The sequence below is a fragment of the Mesoplodon mirus genome, assembly GCF_964341445.2.
Source record: "Mesoplodon mirus genome assembly, chromosome: 4".
NCBI classification, from domain to species: domain Eukaryota; kingdom Metazoa; phylum Chordata; class Mammalia; order Artiodactyla; family Ziphiidae; genus Mesoplodon; species Mesoplodon mirus.
In genome coordinates this window covers 14,668,557-14,690,856 of record NC_138979.1, presented here as the reverse complement: position 1 = coordinate 14,690,856, position 22,300 = coordinate 14,668,557, and the positions used below count along the sequence as shown (strand labels likewise).

At 36.3% G+C, this 22,300-nt stretch overlaps 2 protein-coding genes across 2 annotated transcripts in view; both read right to left on the bottom strand.

Moving 5' to 3' along the window:
* Positions 1–22,300, bottom strand: part of NEBL (nebulette) — a 339,992-nt gene that overhangs the window by 48,141 nt on the left and 269,551 nt on the right. The gene's annotated exons all lie outside the window — the stretch shown is intronic.
* Positions 1–22,300, bottom strand: part of LOC309802235 (nebulette-like) — a gene marked incomplete at its 3' end in the record, with an annotated part of 94,982 nt that overhangs the window by 12,870 nt on the left and 59,812 nt on the right. Inside the window, exons 9-17 of the mRNA XM_082617669.1 lie at positions 21,756–21,869; positions 20,023–20,124; positions 15,472–15,576; positions 13,591–13,698; positions 11,036–11,146; positions 8,254–8,364; positions 5,656–5,766; positions 839–949; positions 552–662 (exon numbers count right to left, since the gene is read on the bottom strand). Of these exons, the coding sequence (XP_082473795.1) occupies positions 552–662; positions 839–949; positions 5,656–5,766; positions 8,254–8,364; positions 11,036–11,146; positions 13,591–13,698; positions 15,472–15,576; positions 20,023–20,124; positions 21,756–21,869 (984 nt within the window). The remainder of the gene's footprint in view (positions 1–551; positions 663–838; positions 950–5,655; positions 5,767–8,253; positions 8,365–11,035; positions 11,147–13,590; positions 13,699–15,471; positions 15,577–20,022; positions 20,125–21,755; positions 21,870–22,300) is intronic.

Genomic DNA, 22,300 nt, shown 5'->3' with positions numbered 1-22,300 from the left:
ACACTTTCTTTTGTGGTTATTATTTCTCTCACATCCAGTTTTCTAGAGGATATGTCATGGGTATACCTGGCAAATTAAATTTTATCAAGAAAACTTAGTTCTTCCATTACATTTTAGTTAATATTCAATTTCACCTTGTGCAGTTTTATTCACTCTTAGTTTCAGTTGAAGTTGATTATTTTAATTAAAACATTCATGATGAAATGGATAAAAGACAAATTGTTTGTAATTTTTTTCTGTAGTATAAGCATTAGAGCCAAGTTCACAATAGAGTCAAAAAATGGAAATTAAAAAGGTCAAAATGCCCTTGGACCCAAAACAGAGGGCCCCAACATGGGTGCTCTGACACTCAATAATGTCTGTTGAACTGAAACTACAGTTGTCCCTTTCATTAATGAGGTAATCAGGTTTGGTCAATGGTTCCTTTATAATAGAGTGCATTGACTTTGAATAGAAAGCCCTCAAAAAGACACCAATCACAGAGACACACACAGCACAAGGTGACTGGATATCAGAATACATTATCCTAAGCATCTTCATTCTCTACCAACCTGGCTATAGATTTCAGATGCCCTCTTGGCTCGAAGCATATCTGGGATATCCATGCTCACTTGCATTCCTTTCCCTTTAATTTCATTTTCTAAGTCTTTCTTATATTCTTTCTAAAAGAACAGAAAACAATCTTCAGAGCTTTGCATGGCCTTCCATAGCAATGTAGATATTTATGTGTTTGAATCTCAATGCCATATGGAATTGGCATATGGAAACACCACTTATACTTTTTCTGTACACAATTCGATATGTTTGTTTTAAACTTTGTGTGCCATTAGTTTCTTACCTGGCTGGCCAGTTCAGATGCTTTCTTAGCTCTCTGGATATCGAGGGTACCTGTGCTCACCTGCATGCCTTTCCCTCTAATTTCAGTCTCCAGATCTCTTTTATAATCTTTCTGCAGAAAATAAAACCTGCAATTAGGGCTTTACAGTAACTTGAAAATCTGTGTTGAAAAACTCGATGTCATTTTTGACATCAAGATCATGGCTTTTAGAAATAAGTTGGACCTTTATGTCTTTTATTTCTAGGAAACAACAAAGATTTTTAATTTGTGGCAAGAACACAACTTGGAGTGATGTATTCACAAGGAATCAGGAGGCTTTTCTCTACTAACCTGACTTATGAAAGAAAACAGAGTGAGCTGAGGGAAAATGTTTTATATTTTAATATGGTAAAATTGATAAATTATCGGTTAATATATAACCCAGTTGATGAATATCAATAAAATGTGAGTATAAAATTGTCAGGTCTTGTTCTGTAGTGAATAATTGCTGGTTGCTTCCCTGGAATCCTACTCCTCTTTTTCCTTCATTAGCTCCTTGATTTGCCACTGGGCAACTCACTGCTTCCTGTTCTAAACCCCCAGCTTGGCTGAGACTGGCCGCTATCCAAGGGCCCCATTGGGCTGAAGCAAATCGTTATAGCCCACCCCTGGCCCTTCATGATCGGTTCAAGGATAGGTACGTTTCTTTTTCCACACAAGGTATCAAGAGACTTTCTCTTTCCTTCTGGACATGAATAGAGAAGACTGTAGCCCTAGGATCTGCCAGATGTCTCTTTGCAAACAGGAGAAAAAAGCCTGCCTGAGAACAGAAAGATAGAAAATGAAATGGAATCACACTGTTTTGAGTCCTAGATCAAGCCACGCCCAAGAATTCCTCTACTGTTTGGTTACAAGAACAATAAGTTATCTGCTTTTTTGAGCCAGCTTGAGTTGGATTACCTGTTACTTATAATGAAATGTCATAATTACACAGACACAACTGTCTTAAGAGACTCTTGTCACATTTTAAAACTGATTATAAAATTCAGCAAGCTGTACTTTTATAATTGTATATTTTTCTGTATGTATGTTTTTCATCAATGAAAATTATATTAAAAGGAAAAAAACTATTGATTATCTCCTATTAAATTCTTTCAGAAACAGTTATTTTCTATTACGTTGACATACTCTAGATTTGTGATTCCCTCTCTAAAGTAAATTTTGCTTTGCTTATTTGTGGTGTTCTAAATTTAGAGAAGTTGTAAACAAAAATCTCAATCTTAGAGAAATACTATATTTTTCCCCATCTACTACCCATAAATCTGCCTATTTTCACTGACTTACAGTCTCAGTTTCACTTTTCAAATGAAAGTTCAAGTAATAATGTTTAACTTTCAAACTAATAATATTAAATTATTACTACGTCTGTAAGAAGCTCTGTTTTTAGCAAGCCTCTTTAGGTCCAAAAGCAAAACACCTCATTTGAAGGGCAATATATGTAGAAACTAAGGTACTGATCATAGATTGCCACCAAAGTCTCATGGTAGAAGTATGTCATCTAATTTTCTGATATGAACTTTCAAATCTAAAAGCATTCAAAAGCACATAAATAGACTACATAGGACACTAATCACATCAGTTAATATTGATGCATAATAAAATACCCTAAAACTTAGAAAACTTAAAAGAAAAACATGATGACATCTAGGTTCCAAGCAAGTCCCAATGCACACATGCTTTTAGAGCCTGAGTCAAATCTGTTAATGACCCAGTGGCTAAAGAAAGTCACATGGTCAAGCCCACAGGTACAGGAAGGTTTGAATATTAGATGTCATTAGTGTAATAATATAGCACATTGACTTTACCTGAAAAAATAAACATTGAGCTATAGCAAAGTCCCTAAGTCTGGTTGAAAAGGATCTGAGAGCCTGTCATTTGGGCAAACTGGGACATGGTTATAATTACATGCAAATGAGGCCTCCGGATTACAAAGATAATAGCATCACCCAAATTGGTTTAAGCTACTTGTAACCACAGTACAGCTGACTCCCCTAGGCCTGTTTTTCCCATAGGCTCTCAATAACAAAAATGCACCAGTTTCCTAGTAAGTTTGAGCCTTGAACAACATGGGTTTGAACTGCACGGGTTCACTTATACATGGATATTTTTCAATAGTAAATACCACAGTACTACCTGGTCCGTGGTTGGATCAATCAGTGGGTGCAGAGGAACCACAGATACATAGGGGAGACCATAAATTATATGTGGGTTAACCCCCCTGTGTTGTTCAAGTGTCAACTGTATACAGTCCCAAGGTACTCAGAGAAATCTAAACCAGCATATGGCTGAATAAAGTAATGTATTACCATACTAAGGAAAGATCAACACTCCAACTTTTCATAAAAGGAATATGTCACAGAAGGTTCTTAGGTAAAAGTGTGAAATGCAAAATTTCCATTCTTCCCACATTCTTTTCTCCAGAGGAAGTATGCTTTCTTTTGGCTTCAAGTCTCAGATCCATGAGGGTGATTTGGAAAACTCTTCTACAGCTCCAAATTCCCCACCCCACTCCCACACTCCAATCCAGGACCTTAACTAATACTGGATGTCACACTCTCCTCATAATAACAAAAATAGCAGAAAATTGTAAGTAGTGATTTGATAGTTATTGTGTAGTTAGCTACTCAGAAGCTCAAGGAGGCCACCAAAAGAAAGTACTAATAAATCTAAGAAATGAGTGACAAGAGCGAGCACAAGAAAAAACCAACCATGCAAAAACCAGGGGAAGGACTTTCAGGAAGACTGCAGCGCTGTACAGAGACCATAAAACTTGTGGAGGTACAGCATGGAAGCCTGTTAGGCTAGAACATAACGAGCAAGGGAAGAAGGGTATGGGATTGGGGATGAGCAGCAGGGGGCTCTGAAACCAGAGCAGGGAGTATGGCGCCCATGCTGCCCGTGACTGGAAGCCACTGGAGAGTTTTCAGTGGGAGGAATCACATAACTTAATTCTTCCAGGATTGTTCTGGCTGCTGGGTAGAGAATGGGTACTAAGGGGTCAATGATGGAAGCAAGATTCTGGTTAGGAAGCTACTGTAATGATCCAGGTGATAGAGACGGTAGATTGGATGAGGGTGGGGGAGAGTAGATGGATCTAGGAAGTCATTATGGGGCTGGAGTAAATGAAACTTGCTGCCTAGAGAAATCAAAGTGACTTCTGGGATTTCACTGACACCATTTGCTAAGAAGAGGGTGGAAGAGGGAAGCAGATCCAGGGAAAAATTAAGGGTTTTCGGCGTGTAATGTTGAGTCCCTGTTACAATACATTTAAACGTCATTTACATGTGGTAATGCCTATGGGACATTAGATGTAAATGGTTGCATATTCACATCCACGTTATAGAACACAATTTTTCTATAAGAATGAAGTAGAACTATGCGAAGTAACATGGAAAAGGGTCCGTAATATTTAGTGAGAAAAGCAAGCACAAAGTACATGGTATTTATTTAAGGTTTTTTTAAGTCACTGTGTGCACATGGTATTTATTTAAGGTTTTTTTAAGTCTCTAAGGGGTTTTTTTTTAGTCTTTATATACAAATAAAAATGGACCTGGAAGGCTCTACAGCAAATTCACAACAATGGCTATCTCTCAGGGGGATGACAAAATTAAGGGCAGAGTCAAAGAAGGTTTTCAAGTGCCTGTTCAGCATGCATCCTCCCACCCATTCCCCACCATTTCTAAATGGAATCCCTATTGGTCAAGAATTCTCTGGCATCCCTAGTTTCTTTGACTAAGTCACTTATGGCTATTCCATTCCCCTGGCCAGTACCTAACCCTGGGGATGGAAGCAGATCCCAACACAGCAGTAACTCCCCCGGCAGTTAATCAGCTACCTCTCAACCTCCAGATTTCCTGGGTGGGACTCCGTCCTAAGCCAGCTCTTCCTAACTGCACTTGTCACATCGTAGCTCTCTCTCTAACCCCACTGAAGCCTCACCCAAGCCAGCCTTGAGGTAAGTGAGCTGCACCCCTTAACCTGTACCCCAACTTTCTCTTTATGTATTCTTCTTCTAAGTCATCTGTTCCCAAATACTCTCTGCTCCAGTGGCCCTGTTACATTTTCAAAATTTCTGGGGGAATTCAAGAGATGTGGAACTGATTTTGGGGTATTTCTTTCAAAAATACACATTTCCTTCTGACTGCTACAACTCTGTTATTTTGTATCTATCATGTCATAGCATCTAAGACAAAATTTCTAAATTAATATCCTGTTGTTCATGTGTTACATGAAGAAGAAAATGGCATTAGATGAATGAACCTCAACCCAAAATGCTGACCCTACAGAAATTTCAGACGTGTTGATGAGGTCAACAGATGATATTTTGAGAACATGCAACCACATCACACAGAAATGGCATGATTGTCATGTTATAGTCTCGATGTGTGATTCTCAAGTTCTGCTCACCAAGTTGGAAACGCAGATATGCCAAGTAGCACACGATCCATCCTTAAAGAAAAAATGGTATGAAAATATTTATCATAGTTTAAAATTAACATGAAATTTGTATTACGGAATAAAGTGAGCAGGTGTGTGTGTGTATGTGTTCTATTAAAATGCCTTTCCCCAAGTTTTCTTTGATATACTTCAAGTTAATGAGCAAAGCGGAAACTGTAAATTTTCCCAGTAAGCATGATGACTGCAGATGGTTTCCATTCCAAACTGTTAAACTAGTCACAGAAAGCTTTGGAAAATTTCATGTACTAATCAGTTTGTTATTATGATTTGTTAAGTTCCAAAATACGAGTCTCAAGGTCTGCATCACTCACTCTACTAACCTCACTAGCTATCTCAGAAGCTCTTTTGGCATGCTGAATTCCAAGGGTGTCAGTGCCAACTTTCATTCCCTTCCCTTTAATTTTTGATTCCAGATCTTTCTTGTATTCTTTCTGTAAAAAAGCAACATTTTACAACATTCAGACACTCAGGGGACAAACATACATCTGTATTCAATGATACCAAAAATGGCTAAACATTTTTTTAAAAAAGAAAATATAGTTTACTTTGTACTATGAATGACCACCTAGAACTAAATTTTCTGAACTGCTTAGAATTATATTCACTATTCTCACTGAAGAAGAGTATATGTACACTCTGAAGATTTTTATTATAAAAAGGCAATTGCCAGGTGAGAATCTTCCCTGACAATTGTCTTGAGGCCTGAAGGATAGAGGCAAGTTTAAATGAGTTGATATTTTAGAAAGACTGATTTTGTGGTCAGAGCACTCTTGGCTGTGTGTGTGAGGTTGGAAATATTTCTTCACATTTCTGGTTTACTCATCTGCAAATGGGGATAATAATTCCTCCATATGCAGGATCACTGGGAGGATCAGTGAGACAGCACGTAGCCTAGTGCCCAGCGCAGAGCGGGTGCTCGGTAACTGATCGCTTTTTCTGGTCTTTTACTCCTATGCCCACATGCTAAGACCTGGGTTTTTTGCTTCTCCTGCTACCATGTTGCCATTCAACTTTCACTAGCTGAACTCTGCCGTTGACAGTTTAAAACAACTTCTCCAAGTATTATTGACAAGTGATTTACAAGATCTGACTCTGTCACTGGGCATGTCACCACCACAACAGAAGAATTTGTAGAAAATTACTAACGCAGGTAAGTGTAATGACAATATTAGCCAAAGACATCGTGGCAGACAGCTGCTGTTTCTGCCCGAACAGCATCTATTCCTCCCTCTTCTGGCAAAAAGTTCTACCATTTTCTCTTGAGGAATTGCCTCTAACCCCTCTCGATCCATAAACTTTGGGTGGGTTGATTTCCTACTACCCACATATATCTTTAATTCCACTAAAATGCTTTTAATGTTTCCTTTAATTTATGTAAAGAACACTAGCCAAAGACAAATGTAAATCTTTAAAAACACATATCAATTTAGAATATTTTATATTTAAAACATCATTAAACTACCTAGAAAGTTAACTGACTCCTGACTCCAGACTTGATTGGGTCAAGTGTGGGCACAGGACAGAAGGTGACCCAATGAGATTCAATCCTTAGACCTTAATCCTATTTTAAAGAAACAGATGCTCACTTCCTACTGGGATTAGTGGCCACAGATATGAGTTATCCTGTCGTGAAGAGGGGCCATCACATAGAAGCAGCCTCTCACAAATGAAGCAACTGCGAAGATAACAGAACTGAGGGATGAAGGAAGAGAGACATCATTCGAATTCCAACCTGAAGGAAACCTGATCTTCGAATTTCTCTGTTCTTAAACCAAAACAAAGTTTCTCTGTTGCTTAACCCAGTTTGAGTTGGGTTTCTATCATTTGCAACCTAATAGGGTCATCACCATCATCACCACCACCATCATGGCCGCCGTTTATTAACATATGGGGATAAAGCTTTAAATTTTTGCACTGCTAAAGTCAGCCAGGTTCTCCTCAAAGCACAGTGCCATTATTTACTATTAAAGTAATGACATAACGCAAGGATTAAAGGATTTAAAGCACTTCAGAGGTACTTCATTCTTATAAATTTCATGTAAAGTAAGTAATGGCCACTATCATCTTATACAGAGGTTTAAGCGGACTCACTTAGTAGCTAGGCAAGGACTAGGACAGTCATTTTGTTTATGGGCAGGACAGCAGGGGAACTTTTTTTTTTTTTTTTTTGCGGTACGTGGGCCTCTCACCGTTGTGGCCTCTCCCGTTGTGGAGCACAGGCTCCAGACGCGCAGGCTCAGCGACCATGGCTCGTGGGCCCAGCCGCTCCGCGGCATGTGGGATCTTCCCGGACCGGGGCATGAACCTGTGTCCCCTGCATCAGCAGGCGGACTCTCAACCACTGCGCCACCAGGGAAGCCCCAGCATGGGAACTTTTAAGCTACAGTTATTGACAAACCATGATAACACACCTTCCTAATATGCCTTTCACTTGTTTAAAAGATGAAGTTAAACCTTATTAAATTATTTTGGTTAATTATATAGAATTTTCTCTAAAATGAGGAAATGGTCATTTGTCTCGCACCACATAGACAGGAGATGGTGAGCATCATTTTTTTTTTTTAATTCATTGATTGGGAAAAGACTATCAGGTCATAGCTGCTTATAATCATCTTACACATAAAAGCTGTGGAACATTTATACTGTATACAGTTGACCCTTAAACAACAAGAGGATTAATTCATCTATTACTTATCATCAGCTCTCCACATCCAAGGTTCCTCAGCATCCACAGATGCAACCAACCACGGACCGTGGAGTACTGTAGAATTTACAATTGAAAAATACATATAAGGGGACCTGCACCGTTCAAATCCATGTTGTTCAAGGGTCAACTGTAAAATCTCTGAGAAAGATTTACAGACAAGGAAACCAGCTGAAAATTCATACATTCTCAATTGTTAAATAAATGTACTCACCTCACTAGCCATTTCAGATGCACGTTTTGCTCTCTGAATATCAAGTACTTCTGAATTAAGTTCCATTCCTTTCCCTTTTATTTCATTTTCCAAATCTTTTTTGTATTCCTTCTATGAGACAAGAATATTACTGCTTGAAATTTACTAGGAAACTCTAATTTATATATTGTTTTACATGTTTTCCAGAGACCACAGAAAGAAAATATTTCTAGAAAGGAATGAACCAGATTTCTGAGCATTCATGCGCTTTATTTCCTACAGATATTTCATTTTCTTTTTTAATCATGTTTGAGTGGCTTCCATATTATCAGTCTTTTTTCTTTCATCCTTTCCTCTCATATATTTTGGTACCATATTGGTGCCATATTTTAAAAAGACATCTTCCCTTTAAATGGTGAGGAAGATCTTAGGAATGCATGTTTCTTACTAATTATTTGAAGTATTTCTTTGAAAGCTGTCTATAAAATATGAATCATCAAAAGAACATAATTGGAAAAGAATGAAAAATTACAAAATCAAAAGGACTGATATGGCCAAATTTTTTTTAAAGTTTCCGTTTTATTCAAAGATTTGTAAAACCAAATAATTTCCTACAGATTGATAATATATAGTCTGAATTTTGTCCATTTAAATATATGTTAAGTAGATCCAAATGTCTTTACTAATCCTTACATATAACATGTTTTTTTTGTGTGTGCGCTAATGAATTTCTTGTCTTCTTACTAATTGAATTATGAAAACAATATATATCTTAATCCAATTCAACTAGGCTGCCTTTATGACTAACTTGTCAGATGAAAGATGAGACTTCCTTTAATGATAAGAAATCATGTTCTAGTTAATTCTAGGATTCATTTGATGTTATTTTCTCTTTGTCCAGTTTAATTAAATTAGCCAGTACTCTGCTTAACTAATAGCCTACAAGACATTGTAATGACCTGCATGTTTTGGAAAGAGCTCTGGAGTCCAATGACCTGGATGAAAGTAAGAGTTCTTTCACTTATTTGGTCATGTGACCTTCAAGAGAACTTTAAGTAACTGAGCCTTGATTTCCACACTAACAAAATGAAAATAAAAGTACTTGTCTTACCAGTGTCAAGGACAATTGACAAAATCAAATGCAATGAAGTATAAAATGATACTTTGAATACTTTAAATGGCAACAGAAATGCAAAGACCATAAAGTAAAGAATGAGAAGACAATTTAAAGCTAAATGCTCACACTTTCAAAGGGAAGTCACAATTTCATTAAGTTACTGAGTCTCTTTCTAAAATTAGACATCACTATAACTTAAAAGATTTTTAATCATCGTCTCTAGGCTTTTTTCCTACACTGATGCATACATTCTGAATCAGTAAGTCTAAAATAAGATTCGCTCAAAAAGAAAAATAAAAGAGAATGGCGATGGCATGTATATTAAAGCCATATTTTTTTTTTGGGCCACGCCATGCAGGATCTTAGCTCCCTGACTAGGGATCGAACCCAGGCTGCCTGCAATGGACGCACAGAGTCCTAATCATTGGACCACCAGGGAATTCTTAAGTCATTTATGATTCTCAAAATAGATCTCACATTGTCATTTGTATGTAAATAAGAAAAAGATTCCCCTTTAAAAAATTCATATAAATAGTGCATATTTTTTAAATGGAAGACAATAATAGCAGGAAGCTGCCACATGATCAACCTTCAACTTCAAAAGCTTTTATAGGATCTAGAAGTGAGGAGAGGTAGGGTAGCAAGGACTCTATTCCATAAATTATATGCCTATTTCAGCCCAGCATATATTACAACAGTGAATCACATTAAATTTCTAAAAGCACTTAAATGGTAAAGGCCAGTTGGCATTTGCTTATTAAAAAAGTTCATGATGATTCATGTCTGTGTAGATAATTATACTCCAATTTATTTCACTGGTTTAAGACATTTCTTTCAGAAATAGTTTCTTCAGTTCAAAATTCCGGATGAAATGGAGTTCTCTAACGCTTTCTCTTAATGTAAAGAGAATCTGTTTAAACAGGGAATTGAAAGAGCTCCAGGTTACTTAGCAACCATTTTTTTAAAAAAGAAACAAAAACAAAACTTTTAAACTGTGAACATGATATTTTTAATTGTTAGATTTGAGGGCCTTAATATTCAACAAATTTAATACACTGTGAGCCAAAATGTACCACTAAGTTTGGGGGTTGGGAGGAAGTCCTGCTGAGTATAAAATGAAAAATGGACATGAATTCCTATGTTCTATACGCTAAACATATTATTTTTCCCTACTTAGAACAAAAAACACTTATAAATGTACCATTTATCCAGACTGTCACACATAAGCACCTCATTTCTGACATCAAATGTCATGAGAATGCTGCAGGGAAGTCACAGGAAAAAGTGGTTCCAATACATGTTTTTACAATAACTAAATTTGAGAGAATCAAGCTAGCCTCATCCATATTGAAAATATTTTTTTGAAAAACTAACTGCTATAAAGCTGTAAAAGTACTTATAGAGCTTCTAAGCTACAACCCAAACACAAAATCCAACTATTTTTCAAGTTTTTCCAGGAAATCTGGGTAATTTCTTCCCTCATCTTTAAATGGAAATGTTAACACTTACCTGTTTTTAATGAAAATGGAAAACTCTATTAGTAAAGCTCAAAGTGAGGGAAAGAGTAATGGATGAGTAACTCAAACACTGAATTAGAGAATTAGTAGAGAACTGTTTAGTACCTATTTCCTGGGTTATTTCTTTAAATGCCTTTTGTAGAATTGTATAGCAACAGTAGGATCATACCTCCTTCAGAAGGCTGGTGATGTACTTTACATGTAAAAACTCTGGAGTCTTGTCTAAATCCATCGATGACCTTCCTTTAATCTCCTTCTCAAAATCCTCTCTGTAAACTTTCTGTTAGATAAGACCATATGATTTTAAATTTAGAAAATATTAGTGACTGTTGAAAAGATACTAGAACAAGGGTTCCCGGAACAAAATTGATGTTTTTCATATATAATTTTACCACCTCTGAGTATTTTATTTACAGGAAAATAACTCCAACTTTATCGTAAATTTTAGAATTCTACCAAACAAAAGCAGGCTCTTCAAGTACACCGGCTCCCTCTAGGAAAGCATTCTGAGAGGGGCTACTTAATATCTCAGACTCTGTTATTGTTTGACATCAGCCCGTTTCAGGAGGAGAACCAATACAACTGGCTATTTGACTGGATCACCTGATTGGTTCACCCAAAAGATAGTGGATCCGCCCACTGGAAGAAAATCTAGAGGCATGGAAATCCACTCAAACCAAAGTAGAATGAACGTTTATGTCCTCATCGTCCCTCTTAAATGTTAGTCTTATGTGAATTCAAGGAAGACCATTTCTGGAAATTCCCTGGTGGTTCAATGGTTAAGACTTGGCACTTTCACTGCCGAGGGCTGGGGGTGGCGGAGGGGGGCAGTTGGTGGAGGGGTGGGGGTGTCAATCCTTGATCCGGGAACTAAGACCCTGTAAGCAAGCCACGTGGCACAGCCAAGAAAAAAAAGAGACCATTTCTAAAATGTAATGAGGTTGGAGGAGATTTTCCTTTAATGATTTTGGCATTGAGACTATTTCTCTACCATCTATGGAGTTGATATGAATTAAGTTACACTGTGAGGAGAGTCTTATCTGGAACCTGATAAACTGTTCTTTGGGTAAGAGTTCACGACAAGAAATGAAAGAAGATTGTGGAGGGCCTAAATCCATATCCCCGTCTGCCTCTTTGACATTGCCACCCTTTGGTTATTAGGCTCTAAATTCTACATTTGAGCTAGGCGTTTGAAAATCAATGGAAACCCAGGCTTCATGACTATAAAAACAGTCTCCTTAAATAACAAAAATATCCATCCATGTGAAATATTTATTAGACAAACAAGGGTCCAGATTTTACCAGCTAAATATTTTATTCAAATTGCAACACAAAGATCATACAAATAAACAAATTCTGCATGAATTTATTCCTATTAATACAAAATGAAAAGCTATTTCCAGGATCATTATGTACTTATTACAGGGATAGGTAATTGTACACAGAAATTCTCCAAACTGTGAGGGAGGATAAGAGAATACGCTGTCCCCTCCCCTACATTTGAGTTACACATGGCTATTTACCATTTAACAAACAATCCAGGAATAGCCATGAGAAATAGATGTTCTGTAAAAACTAACAGAGCTAATTAAGAAGAAAACATACTGAATTAAAGGAACTACAGACACACCAAAGAACAATGATGAGAAGTGGTCCTCTTTGTGTGGAACTAACTGAGATCATAATTATAAAGCTGAATCTAGGGCATTTTGAGGCCAAAAGTGACTCTAAGAAATGAAATAAAAATATATGTACATTTATTTATTTCATATTTTTCACTTCAAAAGGCCCTTCTCTGAAAAAGAAATTATTTGACAGAAGTAACTCACTAAGGAAGACTGACGATGACTTGAACTCGCCAGTATATGACTAGAAAATGGAAAAAAACACTGAAGTATGCTTTTTATAGGAGAGCTCTATTTGTGGAACAGAAGACAAAGCACTTTTCAAAGCCAGATTTAGAGATTTCCTCTAGAAAACACACTGGCTAAACCTACATCTGGCATTAGAAGAAAGTGAGAGAAGCTTAGTTATAGGCTATAACAAAAACATTAGTGGCTTTTCCTGAGTTCATACTTAGCTTTACCTGTGGGAAGTTCTTAAAGAAGCACATGGTCAAGCTTATCCCTTAGGAATAAGAACCATCTCTTGTATCTACTTCACTGGTCCTGCATTTAAAGACATCTTTCACATCAAAATTTGTCTAAGACTTTTAGATATATTATTTTTCTAGTATAAAATTTATCTGCCAATTTATACAGAATAAATTATAGAGTATAAATCTTTACAGTATAAATGTGGTTCAAAGATATTTTCCATTGGAAGATTTCTTTCTCCTCAAGCCCTGATGAGCAGAAACATAATTGCTGAGCCTAAAAATCTAATAGCCAATGGCTACAATTTAAAGGAAAACATGTCTCAGCCTCTGCAAAGGATAATTCTCCCCTAGTGACAATACCAGAAATCAGAATAGCAAAAATTGAAAGCCAATATTAATGAAAGACCCACACAGTCCACAACGTAAGTTAATTCCACAGCATATAATAAATGTATAACTGCAATTAAACATTAAAGCTGATTTACACCTAATGTCAGAAACAGCCAACCACTGCAGTGTACTTTCTTCCGGACCCACTAAACATTCTGAACCACTCTACTGGTTCCTTTCAATGATAAAACATCAAATTTGCATTAAACAGTTGATAACAAAACAAAGGGACCCACCTCACTCTGCATCTTCTGAGCCTCCTTTGAAGCTTGATATGATGGTGTCTCAACAAATTCAAGCATCGATTTCCCCTTATTTTTCTCATACTCTTCTTTGTACTTAACCTTCATTGAAAAACAGTATAAAAGGCACATAAAGCTCACAAGCCCTTACACAAATAGAGCAAAGTCAAATAAATATATGTGCAAAACAATCACCCTATTTTCTAAAATCACATTCTTCTGGCCATTTAGGTTGATGACTGGGTTCTCTGTGGTTAATGATATACAATGAAAGTGAACAGGTAATATATTAAAAATTTTAAGGGATAAAAATGATTTAGAACTAAATAATGTAGTTCTAGGACTTGTATAAGTATTTAGACAGCTGGGATATATAGATATGTATCATATACGTGGGGTTACATATATAAACACATATGTTATACACACAGGTATAGGTACATATATAGAGAGAAAGACAAAGAGACAGAGAGGCTGAGACAGAGAAAAAAGGAGACAGAAAAGAGAAAGAGAGAGAGAGAGAGAGAGATCCCCGTGATAACTTTGAATGCCTAGCAGTAAATCATGAACAAGAAGAAAAACATAGCTGTGATTCCCTCTTTCTGACAAAGGAAAGACAGTGTTCTTTGGGACTGCTGAATTTTTCCGTAGACACTGAGTGAAACACACACACAGAGCTTTTATGTGACTTCTTTCAGTTTCACTAAGCATTATTTAATAATATCATAACACGAATTATTTATTACAGTTACAACCAATCCCCATCTTATTTCGGTTTATAAAACGATCAATATTTTCTATCTCCTGAAAACAAAAACTAGAATTATATTCTGTAAGCTGTCAGAGTGGTCGGCTTTTTTAGCAATATACCTTCTTAAATTAAATTCACAGAAAAGTTTTGATCATGATTCATTTCACTCAGAAATGTATTTTCATTAAAATCCTTAGGTATAATAATTACTTATGAAATTAGTTCTTAAGTTGTATTATAATAATAATTTTAATGGTAATTAAATCCAAAAGAACCTTTTCAAAACTTAGAACTTTGTGGTGGCAGGAAATATAACAAATTTTTAAATTCCTATTTTGGGGAATACTTTTGTTTTAGAGAAGTATAATAGAATGATCGATGAGAGTGTGTGAAGTATAATAACACATTATGTTAGGATAAAATTTTGTGGGGAAAACGAAATAAAAGTAAGAACACAAGAGAAAAACACATACATTTCCAAACCTTAAAGGAGAGCTGGTTTGTATATTTTTTAAATAAATGAAGGTGGATATCAAATCATTACGCAATTTATGTTCCATGGGATACATTTAAAAGAGTGATGTAAAATTTTATCTTAATAGATGCTAGAAATAACATCTTTTGCAACCATTGAAATTCAGAACCAAAAAAAGTTATCAACTTTAAAGTGTTCAAGGAAAAAGATACTTTTAAAGATTTCTTTCAGAGAGTACATAGAATTTCATAGTCAAAAGAAACATTAACGTAGAATACACTGGTAAGATAGTTTTTCCTTTTTAATGCACTTATAATTGAACTGAGAAATTATAATGAACTTTGTGCCTGGAAAATTACTTTTGCAGCTCAAAATGACAAATCAGTACACTATAAAATTGAAATTATGAGATATGATCATTTAATTAATTAATTCATATATTGTAAGTTTTAACTTGTGTATAGTAACTATAATATTATGAAATGCCTGCATATGAAACATGGTTCAAGCTTCCCCAGCCCAATAAATATAGACAGCGTAGTGTTTGAGATTTTTTTTCACGACGCACATTCCTTCCAGCAGCTGCACATTCTCGGTTCAGGTGCCCGGCAGTGAGTGTTACAGGGTCTGGGTTGGGGAGGTCTCATACCTGACTCTGGAGCATGGCATTGCCTTTATGGTGCAGGTGTTCCACAGCGTCCGTGTCAAAATGATACATGCCTTTGTTTTCCTCAAAAAGCTTTCTATACTCTCGCTAAAATAGAGAACATGAAAATAAAGTCAGAAAAAAACAGGCTGATGAGAGCAACTAATACTTAGGAATGCAAACTGAAAAATGCAAGCCAACAAGAACTGCAAAGCTACCACCAGGTTCCCATGGCTGGTTGTACAAATTTCTGACCCTGCGCTAAACCGGCAAAGCAAGATAGACCAGCTCTAGGTGGTCAATGTGAACAGCATCTAAAACACTGAAGAGAAGCAGAGGACAACTGGCTGTAAACACAATGTAAAAGAGATTTGCGACACTGAAGAGTGACAACAGAAAACCCGTGACTTGTGTGAACAGGCAAAGTGGGCAAAATAAAGGCAACTTGTCCTGCCCTTATTCTAGAACAGAAATGTATTTAATTTCATCTACAAGAAGAAAAGGAAAGAAAAGAAGCAAGAACATAGGAACGGAAAGCTGGAGTCAGGAAAGAAAAATAAGTTGCATACAATGGTTCAGCCCTGAGAAAGATTGGGGTTCATAAGGAAAATGAGAGGGTGAGAAATAATTCAACTAATTTTCCTAAAAGGAGAGGGTAGGAGGTGTCTGGAAGAGAAACTGAGGAATCTGGGTATGGTTGGTTGCATTTTTAAGGTGAAGAAACTGGATTAAGACATTATTTAGACATACAGACAAAAAGGTAAATTTGGGGCTCCCCTGGTGGCACAGTGGTTAAGAATCTGCCTGCCAATGCAGGGGACACTGGTTCGAGCCCTGGTCTGGGAAGATCCCACATGCAGCAGAGCAACTAAGCCTGTGCACCAGAACTACTGAGCCTGCGCTCTAGAGCCCATGAGCCACAACTACTGAAACCAGCGCACCTAGAGCCCGTGCTCCGCAATGGGAGAAGCCACTGCAATGAGAAGCCTGCACACCGCAATGAAGAGTGACCCCGGCTCGCCGCAACTAGAGAAAGCCTGTGCACAACAACGAAGACCCAACGCAGCCAAAAATAAATAAATAAAATAAATATATTTATTAAAAAAAAAAAAAAGGGTGAATTTGGAAGAGACCAGAATGGATAAGGATGCCAAATTTGGCAAGTGTAGGACTCTAAATACAACAGGCAGCAATAAGACAAAAATTGCTTCCTGATTTTTAACATTGGAGATTTGGACACTTAGTTATTTTGCCTATTTGGAAGAGACTTTTAGAGGTAAATAGTAACTCTCAAAGACTTTTAGAGGTAAATGGTAACTCTCAAAGACTCACGTCTACAGAGACTTAAGCTAAAGTTTGCTGCTCCTAAGACAATGAGGATTTCAGTGAAAATGGCAGTTTTGTGTAGAGTGGAGGGAGAGGTAAGCAGCATTTGAAAGGCAGCAGGAAAGAGCTAGGACATTTGGGTCTTAGGAGATGCTCCAGTGATCTGAGAGTGAAGCAGGAAGAAGGCCCAGTGCCAGGGATGGGAAGGATGGAAGGTCCAAGCGGCCTACACATGAAAACTGCTTTCCCTGGGGACGCAGCAATGGTCCCCAGAGGCATTTTCAGCCAATTAGGGAACTAAGACATGTGTCTCCCAAAACTCTAACCAGAATACATTAGGGAGGATAGCAGCCCCAGGAAGCTCATGAAAATGTTCACATAGTACATCTTGACGCAAGAGAACAATCTCTAAATAAATTTTGGCTTCTCTACTAATTTTTTTTAAAAAAGATAATTTCAAAGAATAACAGTATACTTAGAGATGTTATAATTTGATTACAAGTTATTTTATAATATATATTTATAAACTAGTTATGAACTGAATGTAACAAGCTAGGATACATTCCATTACTAAGTTAAAATCCAGAACTAATAAAGTCTGGGATAACGGGTATATACTGAGAAAAGGTCAAAAACTACTGTCCCTAACTCAATGATCTATTGTAGTTACAGAGAATTTCAGAAACTCCTATTTTAAAACCAAAACAAAACCACCCTATTTGAACTAAGATCTGCAAAAGATTACCAATACTTGCTTTTTCTTATATAATAGTCTCTGTTGCCTCCTAGTGGGAATTATACAGAGTAACACACAATATATATTTTTAATTTATGCAGTTATAAAAGAAACTGAAAGCTAGTAGAGCTCTATTTTCCAAAGGAAAATGTTCTCTCAAAAAATTTAATCAGTATGGCTGTAAAAACTCATAAGGCACTAATTTTACTGTACACACTATAATTTTTTAAATTATGATTTATATCAAAGACATTCAGAGGTCTTTAAAAAACAGCCATTTATACCAAACTGACAACTAATTCTGGCAGAATGTCTGTTTAAGAATTCCCTTACTCAATCTTTTAATAAAATTAAGTTGCCTTTATAAATCAACAAAATCCCAATTCTCTTTACATTAAAATTGAAAAGAAGGCAATTCTGATGTACAATAAATTCAAGCCAGTGTAACATCGTGCAACTTTAATAAGTAGAAACTTCAGAGTAACACCTTTTTTGGCTCAAACTTTCTCTTCCATGAAGTAATTGTTCAATCACAATTCTATCACTGAACAGGAAAAAAATCTATAATCCAGGCAGCAAAAGCAACCTGAATGAAGGTTTAAACTTTATAAGTGGTATATAAAACAAGTGGAATATACAAATTTGCTGGGTTTTCTCTGTTGAAGAGAAAATAGAAACAATTACTATTATTGCTTTTCACCACTATTATAAAATAAAGGTCAATTTTTTTTTTTTTTTTTGCGGTACGCGGGCCTCTCACTCACTGTTGTGGCCTCTCCCGTTGCGGAGCACAGGCTCCGGACGCGCAGGCTCAGTGGCCATGGCTCACGGGCCCAGCTGCTCTGCGGCATGTGGGATCTTGCCGGACCGGGACACGAACCCACGTCCCCTGCATCGGCAGGCGGACTCTCAACCACTGCGCCACCAGGGAAGCCCAAGGTCAATATTTTTTAAAAGAAATATTGCCTATGAGTGGCATACCTTTTTTCTAGCTACCAAATTTTTGAATTACCACCATGATATTTTTGTTGGCTTATTTATACATGAAACCTTGTGTCCTAAGGAAATTTAACCCAAATAGGGATGAGAAAGAGTCCCAGGTCAAATGCTACTGCAATGATCAAACTGGATGAGCAAAGACTAAATATGAAGAAAGCAGAGGCTCAGAGCACAGAAACATATTGATTTTTAGAAGCATACCTACGAGTCGTGGCAGAAAATGTATAATTCAAACAGAGCCACTCAAGGAACAGAGGCATGTGTGCAGAGGAGGAGGGGATAAGCATTGAAGTGGCAGGACACCATGAATTAAGCATCCAGGGACTGAGTCTAATTCTGTGCCTGACAGTCTCCCAAACTTCATCCCTGCTCGACAGACAGGAAAGAAGAATGGACTGCTTTTCCTCCAGAGACCAGTGATAAGTAATTAATTAATCTCCGTGAATACAAATTATTTACACGCAGATTACGTTTCAAGAAGAAAAGAGGATTACAAAGTAATGAACAGAAGTTTCAATATATCAAAGCCAAGTGTAGACATTTTTAACCTGAACTGAAGCTGTTATCTCATTATTTAATGGTTTGGGAACCAGGTTTTGACTACAGATTTTTCTCATGCATGACCGTGGGTACATCTCTTGAAGATGACTGTTTTCACTTTTTCACATTCTTTGCCAACATATCAATACTTTGCCATCAAATCTGTGCCTGATCCAAAGCAGATATATGATAAATATGGATAATTTTTGAGTTATTATTAAAATAGGTATAGAAATAACTTGAGGTCAAATTAGAGTTCATCATCACCGTGGGCCATTCTGAGATGTAGGAAATACAGGCACAGGTGAGCCAGGGTCATCAGGAATGAGAGCCAGTGCAGTCAGGGTTCAGATGCACTGCGTGCTGGAAACAGTATGTAAGAGCTGAGCTCTGATGGAATGGACCATTTGGCAGTGGACACAGATATTTTCATCAGGACGTGAGGAAATCACCCTCTCCTCCTAGTTGCGTTGAAGAAAACATCGAAACCTTCATAAAAGTATAGCATCAACACAAACGCCCTTGAAATTTATTTTTAAAGAAGATATAATTTAGACTAAGATAAGTTTTATGCTACCTACTGAATACCAGACACTCTGCTCTGGCCTGTACAAAATAAAAGATCCCTGACTTAAGAGCATGACCTCCAAGTGCCTTCAATCTACTACAGAGAAAGAAAGGGGAAGGAGAAAGACAGAAAGGACGCTCGTACAAACACTTGGAAGGGTAGCTGTTCAACAAGAAAGTTTGTATTCAAGAAATATTAAAGAGCTAGCTTTGTAAAGCGACAGCCTGGGTGGGATTTAAGCAAGACACTACTTTTCATTAAGTGAGTTACTGAGGGAGGAGTGAAGGCCGGGCTCGCCTAAGGAAGCAGGTGTGCTCATGAGCACTGCAGACACATCGGCTCCAGAGACTCACACACCTACAGTTGTCAACAAATGACCACTTACTCCGCTGAGCATTTTGCTGGTTTTCAAAGCGTGGTTTAAAAACAAGTTTGGGAGATCTGAAACTGGATCATGCATATTTTGAATGTCTTTCTTGTACTTCACCTATGAAAATAACATGGAACAAAATACCATCTAGGAGAAGAAAATATTACGCTTTTGCATTATGGCCATTATTATTTTAAACACAACAAAGTATTATTTAATGGGAAATTGACAAATGAATTTACAAGGAGCCACTAGATGGTGCTCATTTACTACGGAATGAATAAAAGAAAACTACAGGGACTTGAAAATATTTTGGTAACTCCTTTTGTTTACGTGGTCAGAAAGGGTGATGTTAACAGAATCAAGTAACTTTAACAGAAATTCTGTTTTCAAAAAATAAAGAAAATAGAAACTTTACTCTTTAGAAATTACCACCATCTTTCAATTATATTTTGTGTCTATTTTAGAGCTTCTGGTGGTTTTCATCCTATTACTATATAGAGTGTTTCTTTTCTCTTTAATCAGTTGCTTTGGAAACATAATAATATTAGTAATAATAATAATAAAATGTTAATAATAGAAAACATCAAGCACTTACTGGGTAAGTAAGTAAACAAGTAAAAACTCTTCTGTTTAAACACTTTATATGTATTAAGTAATCTCCACAATCCTAGTAGGTAAATACTTTAAATATCCCCATTTTACAGATGAGGAAACTGAGGCACAAAGATGAAAGCATAATATTAAGTGGTGGAGCAAGATTCAAATCCAGGCAATTGATTCTAAACCTTGAGCTTTCAGTACTGCGCTCTAGGTTCCTTTAAGTATATCCCAATTCTATTTGCTTTACGTTTGTACACACACAAAAATAATCAAATAAGAAAAATAAATCATTATGATATTCCCAAAGGTCCTAAAAGACAGAAACACCTATTTCCATTGCTGGTAACAAAAGCTGGCTAATGAACACAAATTACAATACCTTCTAAACATTAATGAAAATAAAAAATACCAAGTCCCAAGGATATGACAGGAGTTGAAAGGTTTAAATGCTCTAACAAAGCAACAGTTCAACAATAGTCAAACTTAACATTTAAAAAGGTACTCTATACATCATTCAATTATAGCAAAGTAATTGATTTTTTCCATGTTTCTTTTTTTATACTCTTCCTAATTCTAATAAAAAATTAAGACATCTTTTCTTATAAATTGAAACTTTGTTTTTAAAGATATGAAACGAAAACAAAACTTACGAAGACGTATTTCACAGAATTTACATAAGGGATAAGAAAGAAATTGTAAGCCATCTCAAGTACAATTTCTGGAAATTTCCTTAGGATAAACTAGTATGCACCAGGTATACTTTACAATATGCACTATTTCATGCATAATTACATGAGTTAACTATTGTCATAATCATTAAATTATGATACTACACACTACTTTTCTGAAAAACTATATAATCTATTTCTATGCTTGATCGGCTATAATAGTTTTATTAGCAATATTGTTCCTACTTATTAATTAATTAATAATCAGTAACCATTAATAGTAAATTACAATATGAAATTTTTCTCAGAAAAGCTTCAAGAAAATATGCTTCAGCTTTTTCTAAAATTATTTGGAAATTACAAGATCTTGATTAAGTATCACAAGTACCACACAGCCAAGTCCGACAAAACAAGAATCAAAATATACTGAAAATAATCTTCTGTGAATTACAAGTCATGAGGCAGAAAGTAACTTACATTACTCGCTAGGGCAGTGGCCAGCTGACTTTGCCTAAAAGAAGCACTTTCAAGAGGATTGTAATGATGTTTCTTATCCTTCATTTCATTATCAAATTTTTCTTTGTATTTAACCTTCCGTAAAAGAAACAAAAAGGATAAATTAAATAGCACATTTACCTTTAAGCTTTCAAAGTAACACGTTTGATTTTTAATTAGATCATATAAAAGCTACCTTAAAAATGTATGATAGCAAAAGTTTAAATTCCTGGTATTTCCCTCCCACCCCCCCCACCCCCATATAAAGCTTAATTAGGCATAAAGGGTTTTTTTTTAATTAAAAAGCACCTCTACTTGAACATGGATCATAAATGCAATTAGGCATGAACTCAAATCCTATTAACAAGAATTATATACTAAAATCTGGGGATTTTTAAATGTCAGTTTCCACTTCTGCATTCCTAACATTTATGATCAGTTAGAAATCAAGACCACAAAGGTCTTAACACCTACCACATTTAGAAAATGGGTCCTAAATCTCAGAATTTGAATATTAATTTTCCTAA